Source organism: Vigna radiata, unplaced genomic scaffold (assembly GCF_000741045.1).
Source record: "Vigna radiata var. radiata cultivar VC1973A unplaced genomic scaffold, Vradiata_ver6 scaffold_184, whole genome shotgun sequence".
NCBI lineage: Eukaryota > Viridiplantae > Streptophyta > Magnoliopsida > Fabales > Fabaceae > Vigna > Vigna radiata.
In genome coordinates this window covers 590,169-597,372 of record NW_014541999.1, presented here as the reverse complement: position 1 = coordinate 597,372, position 7,204 = coordinate 590,169, and the positions used below count along the sequence as shown (strand labels likewise).

Genomic DNA, 7,204 nt, shown 5'->3' with positions numbered 1-7,204 from the left:
TCCATGACAATGATTCTTCTACATAGTAGTTCTCTAAAAGAAAAATAGAATTGTAGGTCCAATAGAATCTTAGCTAAGAAGGTATCAAAGAGATATTTATTCTCCTAAACCAAAAGACAAATCCAACTATAGTTAAAAACGAAGTAACAATGGAAGCTTGACTTCTACGGCCTGAGGTTTGAGCAATTCAAAATTTTTGGTCGTGTCAGCTGTTGCTTAATCTCAGTTTGATGATGAATTGGATACAGCAATGGCTTCAGCACGAGACAGTACAAAAGTTGTGCTAGTTGCTTGCTTAGTAATGATCGCAGCAGCGTCACAAACTATTCGTCCGAGCTGCCAAAAAAAATGTGGAAGCGTTAGCATTCCGTATCCATTTGGTACAACTGAGGACTGTTATATGAACAGCAACTTTTATGTTACTTGTAACACAAGTCACAAGCCTCCCAAACTATTTCTGTGGAATGTGACAAAAAATATTGAGATATTAGAGTTGTCATTGAATGGCCATTTGCGGGTAAAATCCCCAGTAGCGTATGTCTGCTATGATGAAAAGGGTGTGCTAGTAGATTCAGGGAATTCATCTATGACTTTGCAAGCATTCCCCTTCTCCTACACCCAAAACAAGTTCGTAGGAATTGGATGCGACACCCTTTCAACCATCAATGCAACAATTGGGAAAAACTACTCTGCTGGAGGGTGTTTCTCTCTTTGTAGTAGTGTAGAAAGTTCAACCAATGGATCCCAGTTTGGTATTGGTTTCTGCCAAACCTCCATCCCAAAAAACATTTTGGCATATGAAGCTCGTGTCCTGAGATCAAATTTGCTTCATAGGGATATGAATATTCCTTGTAGCTACTCTCTTTTGGTGGAAGAAGACTCTTTCGAGTTTTCCACGGATTACTTCATCAAACTGCAGAAGAGAAGAACAGTTCCCACAGTGCTTGACTGGGCTGTTGGGAATCTAACATGTGAAGAAGCTAAGAATAATTTGACTAGTTATGTTTGCCAAGAAAATAGCGTATGTATTGATTCTCAAAATGGACCCGGGTACCTCTGCGGATGCTTAGAAGGTTATGTGGGAAATGCCTACCTTAAGGGTGGATGCCAAGGTATGGATTATGTTCCCTCCATCTGATTAGTCTAAATGTAATTTGTTTGCTTGATAAATGAAGGAAATATTAACTTTTTTTTTGCCTTCACTAGATATTGATGAGTGTGCCAATCCGAGTCTAAATGATTGTTCAGACATTTGCATTAACCTACCCGGGAGTTATAATTGTTCTTGTCCCAAGACCAGGAAGCACCAGGGAGATGGCAGAAAAGGCGGAAGTGGCTGTGTCTCGAATCTACAACATGTGGTTAACGAGATTGTGATAGGTATGTGTTATTTGTTTGGTTTACATAGTAGTACTCAGTGAAAAGAAGATAACAAGACAAATACAAAAGTAAAGCAAGGCATATGAAAAAACATGTGCATTTTGCTCCATTATTTTTGAGATCTTTGATCTGTTTGATTTTATTTTCTTTCACTTGTAGTCTATTGATTTGTCTTTTTGATTGCTTTTACGCTAAAAGTTTTTGACGTTTTGCAACTTTATGTCAGTACATATTCCATAGGGGAAATCTTGATTCACAGCTCTCCAAATCTTTGAAATAGAAGTGACATTTGTTTGCAAGTAGATGGTATCATGAATAGTATCCGCTACCGAAAATAAAGTTCTAGGGAAAGTGACCTTTATATTAAAGTAATTCGAGGATATACGTGAATGACATGATTCCGAAACCATAACAAAATTAAAGACTGATCCAATAAGAAACTTTTTCAATGCAGGAACTGGCATAGGCCTTGTGTTGTTGTTAACTGGTAGTGGTTGGCTATACCATATATTTCGTAAAAGAAAACGGGCGAGTCGCTCAGCGCGATATTTTAAGAGAAATGGTGGCTTAATGTTAGAGCAGCAAATTTCAAAGATGGAAGGATCATCTGAGAGAGCTAAAATATTTACTGCAAGAGAGCTGAAGAAAGCCACTGAAAACTTTCACGACAGCAGAATCATTGGCAGAGGAGGCTACGGCACAGTTTATAAGGGAATTCTTCCAAATGACCAAGTTGTTGCCATAAAGAAATCAAAACTAGTAGACCACAGCCAAATTGAACAATTTGTCAATGAAGTGGTTGTACTTTCCCAAATCAACCACAGAAATGTGGTCAAACTCCTAGGTTGCTGTCTGGAGACAGAAATGCCACTGCTAGTTTATGAATTTGTGAACAACGGAACACTCTTTGATCACATTCACAATGAAAACACCACACTTTCCTGGGAAACACGTCTAAGAATAGCAGCAGAAACAGCTGGTGTGCTTGCTTACTTGCATTCTTCAGCTTCCATACCGATCATCCATAGAGACTTCAAGTCAACTAACATACTCTTAGATGACAAATACACAGCTAAGGTTTCTGACTTTGGAACCTCTAGATTGGTTCCACGTGACAAGTGTCAGTTGACAACATTGGTTCAGGGAACTCTTGGGTATCTTGATCCTGAATACTTTCAGACCAGTCAACTAACTGAGAAAAGTGATGTGTATAGCTTTGGTGTTGTACTTGCTGAGTTGCTAACTGGAAGAAGGGCACTTTCGTTTGACATGCCAGAGGAGGAGAGGAATTTGGCGTTGTATTTTCTTTCGGCTGTGAAGGATGATTGCTTGTTCCAAATTGTTGAGGATTTTGTCAATGAGGGAAACAGTGAGCAGGTGAAGGAAGTTTCTAACATTGCTCAATGGTGCTTGAGGCTTAGAGGTGAGGAAAGACCTACCATGAAGGAAGTTGCTATGGAATTGGAAAGTCTCAAAACCATGACAGCCACAACTTCACTGATTAATGCCACATCGAATGCAGCAGAATACGTTATCGGTGAAAGATCAGGTTCAGCAGAAAAAGACACTGCTAATTGTCATTATACTTATGCTATACGTGCTGGACCTGAGGATGATACCATTTGCAACGATGTGATGTCACCGTTATGGGATGGTAGATGAAGTGTGCATACTTGGAGGTGCTTTGTCTATGGACCAATTCGAAGATTCAATATATACATATTATGCTGGCCACGATAAACCTTTTTAATTTCATCATCCCTCAGTTCTGCATCAAAAGTAATATAAGGTATCGTTGATGAGTGTCATTTTCAGAAACGTTAACAAGTGATTCGATAAATGCTATGATGTACAATTGAATGTTCTGTCACCATTGTTCAGATTATTACTAATGAAAATGCTTTCCCTTTTTGTATTTACCCAAATGAATGAATGGATATATATCATTACCAGTAACTTCATAGAATTAAATTAATTCAAGAACTCGGTTTAAAATATTGTTGATTTAAAATCTGTCATTGTTGCTTACAAATGAACTCATTTTTGCAAGAATTTTTATAATTATTAATAGAATTTACTCGATAAATTTAATCATACATAACAAATGCGTGAAAGGTAAAAATATAGTAAATTAAGAACTAAAACTATATACAAATTAATACATAATTTTATTAATTATTTTTTAACACATACCTTCATTAATCAGTTTTTGCCTTCCACAGCCGGCTGTCCTGCTCCTAGCTAACAAATCGACACAATCATGGTCTTAGAAAGGTTGAAAATACAGCAAAGAAAGAAAAATATGATGAAGAAAACAAAGTAAAACAGTTGAAATGAGAAAGAATACAAAATGAAAAATAAAATTATTCTATAAGTATATAAATATCATTATTGATATATTAAAATTGTAGAGCATGCAGCCTTGTTTGAATCTATCATCCAATGCAGTAACAGAGTTAATCCTCTTGATCTCTTTAGATTCTCTCTAACCACCATCATTACAATAGCAGAAGAGATAATGTCCAGTACAAGAACTTGAAAAACAAAGCCATGTCTGTGCACTCTAAGCAGCTGCTGCTGCAGCTGCTTCTCGTTGCCCTGCTTATTGCAAAATCTAAAACTCAAGGCATATCAAAGCCAAACTGTTCTTCAAACTGTGGCGATGTTACCGTTCCCTTCCCCTTCGGCATCTCCGACACTTGTTCCTTAGACCCCTCATTTGTTCTTACTTGCAACCAAACCTCTCCCTCATCACACACCCTCTTCCTGCCACAAACCAATATAACTGTGCTTAACATCTCACTCAACGGCCACATGCAAATTTCATGGCCTGTAGCCAGCGACTGCTACGCCGACGGAGGCAAACTCGTGAGAGAATCATTTCAAGACCTAAACCTCACAACTTTTCAAGTCTCTTCCAACAGAAACAGGTTGACTGTAGTTGGGTGTGACACGCTTGGATTAATGGTGGGAAGCGATTTAGAGGGAAAGAACTACACCACGGGATGCATTTCCTTGTGCAACAGGCTCCAAGACATCGAAACAAACGGCACTTGTTCCGGCACCGGTTGTTGCGAGACTTCGATTCCACGCGGGTTGTCGAGTTTCTCCTACGGTTCAGGGAGTTTGTTCAAGCACAAGCATGTAATAGACTTCAACCCGTGCGGGTATGTGTTTCTGGTGGAAGATGGGGCCTACAATTTCTCCTCCACCGACCTCGTCAAGTTCGACAAAACCACGTTTCCCGTTGCGGTGGATTGGGTGGTTAAGAACCAAACGTGCGAAGATGGTAAGAAAGAGGCTTTCAGTTACGCCTGTAAGGCAGAGAACAGTGAATGTTTCCATTCAGTAGAGGCATCTGGTTACCTTTGCCGCTGCTCAAATGGTTTCGTGGGAAACCCCTATCTTCTTCATGGTTGCGAAGGTATATTAGTAGATGAATATGTTGTTCATTATGTTTTTTTCTGTCTCACTTATAATACTTAACTTTTAAATGTAAAAATAAATAGAAACAAGTTTTTTCTTAAAACTAGACAAAAAAACAGTGTAAGGTGATAGTAAAAGAATAATGAACATGAATGCATAATTGACTCGATACTATACTGTAGATGTTAATGAATGCATGGGATCCAACGATTGCGTTGATGGGGCCAAATGCAGTAACTCTCCTGGTGGTTATAACTGTTTATGCCCAAAAGGATTTGAAGGAGATGGAAAAAATTATGGAACAAGATGCACTTACAAATCTACCATCAATTCAAGGAAAGAAATCATGCTCATAATTGCTCTGAGTGAGTATATAATACACTCTTGTCTGGTAAATCACAACAAATTTCATCCTTAATTATGTAACAACGTATATGATATTGCATCTTCTGTACTTAGACAAGCAATATTGTTGAGAGATTTCTCATCCCTAATCAACAATAATAAATTCAAGTTAATTATCATTACAGTATATGTCATTGGTAACTTTGAAGATGAGCCAACATAACGAAAACGCTAATTACGTTTCTCTTTGTTTATGCAATAGGTGTGAGTGTAGGCCTAGTGGCACTACTTGTGGGATGCTTTTATGTGTATTGGGCATCAAAGAAAAGAAAGATCATCAAACTTAAAGAACAATTTTTTCAGCAAAATGGTGGTCTTTTCTTACAACAACACATAATCAAGCATAAAGGATCAATTGAAACGGCTAAAGTGTTCACTATAGAGGAGCTGGAAGAGGCCACCGACAACTTTGATGAAGGGAAGATTCTTGGGCAAGGTGGCCAAGGAACAGTTTACAAAGGAGTATTGCCAGACAATAGAACAGTGGCAATTAAGAAGTCTAAAATCAGTGATCCAAATCAGATTGAGCAATTCATTAACGAGGTGATTGTGCTTTCCCAAATCAATCATAAGAATGTGGTAAAACTCTTGGGTTGTTGTTTAGAGACAGAAGTTCCCATGCTTGTTTATGAATTCATTCCCAATGGTACTATTTATGAGCACCTTCATGATCATAATTGTTCTCTAAAACTTTCATGGAAAACAAGGTTGAGAATAGCAACAGAAACAGCTGGGGCCTTGGCTTATTTGCACTCAGCTACTTGTACACCAATCGTACACAGAGATGTGAAAACTACAAATATTCTTCTTGATCATAATCTGATTGCAAAGGTTTCTGATTTTGGAGCATCAAGGATTTTCCCCCTTGATCAGTCTCAACTAACCACTCTGGTGCAGGGAACATTAGGGTATCTTGATCCTGAATACTTTCACACAAGCCAATTGACAGAGAAGAGTGATGTGTATAGTTTTGGGGTTGTCCTGGCAGAGTTAGTAACAGGAATGAAGGCCCTTTCATTTGATAGGCCAGAGGCTGATAGAAACCTTGCACTGTACTTTGTTTCTTCAATGAAAACAGGTCAATTACTTAACATTGTGGACAACCAAATATTGCATGATGCAGATGTTGAGCAACTGAAAGAAGTTGCCAATATTGCAAATCGATGTTTAAAGGTGAAAGGAGAGGAAAGACCTACCATGAAAGAAGTGGCAGTGGAACTTGAGGGACTTCAAATTGTCGGAAAACACGGATGGGAAAGTGTTAGTTCATCTTCAGAAGAGACTGAAAACTTGATAAACTCAGCACCATCCGTTCTTTGTCTTGAAAGTGGCATCAATTTTGCTTTTGATTGCTTAAACCAGATTTCCACGTCTTTGGGAAGTGGAAGATGATTATTAATTGGCATTGTTTTAAAGGATAAGTTTATTCTTACTTAGGATTGGGTAATAATATATGTCTAAATTGAGAATAACAAGTATCCCCTAGCAAACCGATTCAGACACACTTTTTTTCTACTTTAAAATGTAAATAGAGTGCTTTAAGGCTTTAAAATGCGCGTAATACCATATCAAGTAAGGTTCACCACTTTAAGACAATTTTTCCTGCCCAAGAGAATATTGGAATTTCCAATAGGTTAAACCATTTACCCATATGCTTCAGTACAAGCCATTTAAGCCATATAGTTTGACTTATTGCTTCACACCAAATGCGTAGTAGTTAAAACCATTTATAATTAATTTTTATTTTTATTTTTTCTTTATCTTTATCTTTATCTATGTGACTATTCTCATATATTGATTTCACCTTTTGTTTTTCTTTGCTTTATTATATTCTAGAATTCTTCTTTAGAGGGTTATGATAGATTTCATTTCTTGAATTTCATGTTGTTTGTGTATCAATATTTTTATCTCCATTTATTATTAGTATTTTTCTTTCTGTGTTATTGTTTTTAGTCTATTTGTTGAATTTCTATTATTATTAGAAATGTGTTTC

General features: G+C 37.4%; 2 protein-coding genes across 2 annotated transcripts; both read left to right on the top strand.

Moving 5' to 3' along the window:
• Window positions 1-250: 250 nt before the first annotated feature.
• Window positions 251-3,254, top strand: LOC106778832 (putative wall-associated receptor kinase-like 16). Its single transcript, XM_014666828.2, has 3 exons — window positions 251-1,112; window positions 1,207-1,380; window positions 1,835-3,254. The coding sequence occupies exons 1-3, from the start codon at window positions 251-253 to the stop codon at window positions 3,040-3,042; spliced, it is 2,244 nt and encodes a 747-aa protein (XP_014522314.1). The 3' UTR covers window positions 3,043-3,254.
• A 325-nt stretch (window positions 3,255-3,579) lies between these two features.
• Window positions 3,580-6,671, top strand: LOC106778831 (wall-associated receptor kinase 3-like). Its single transcript, XM_014666827.2, has 3 exons — window positions 3,580-4,804; window positions 4,989-5,171; window positions 5,414-6,671. Exons 1-3 carry the CDS (start codon window positions 3,931-3,933, stop codon window positions 6,601-6,603), a joined length of 2,247 nt encoding a protein of 748 aa, XP_014522313.1. The 5' UTR covers window positions 3,580-3,930; the 3' UTR covers window positions 6,604-6,671.
• Window positions 6,672-7,204: the final 533 nt, after the last annotated feature.

What these genes read in the sequence shown, in the direction of transcription:
- LOC106778832 (XM_014666828.2), top strand. Translation starts at nt 251, where the DNA reads ATGGCTTCAGCACGAGACAGTACAAAAGTTGTGCTAGTTGCTTGCTTA. An exon ending in CCTTAAGGGTGGATGCCAAG is followed by an intron (nt 1,113 to 1,206) that starts GTATGGATTATG and finishes TGCCTTCACTAG; the next exon opens with ATATTGATGAGTGTGCCAAT. An exon ending in GGTTAACGAGATTGTGATAG is followed by an intron (nt 1,381 to 1,834) that starts GTATGTGTTATT and finishes TTTTCAATGCAG; the next exon opens with GAACTGGCATAGGCCTTGTG.
- LOC106778831 (XM_014666827.2), top strand. Translation starts at nt 3,931, where the DNA reads ATGTCTGTGCACTCTAAGCAGCTGCTGCTGCAGCTGCTTCTCGTTGCC. An exon ending in TCTTCTTCATGGTTGCGAAG is followed by an intron (nt 4,805 to 4,988) that starts GTATATTAGTAG and finishes ACTATACTGTAG; the next exon opens with ATGTTAATGAATGCATGGGA. An exon ending in CATGCTCATAATTGCTCTGA is followed by an intron (nt 5,172 to 5,413) that starts GTGAGTATATAA and finishes TTTATGCAATAG; the next exon opens with GTGTGAGTGTAGGCCTAGTG.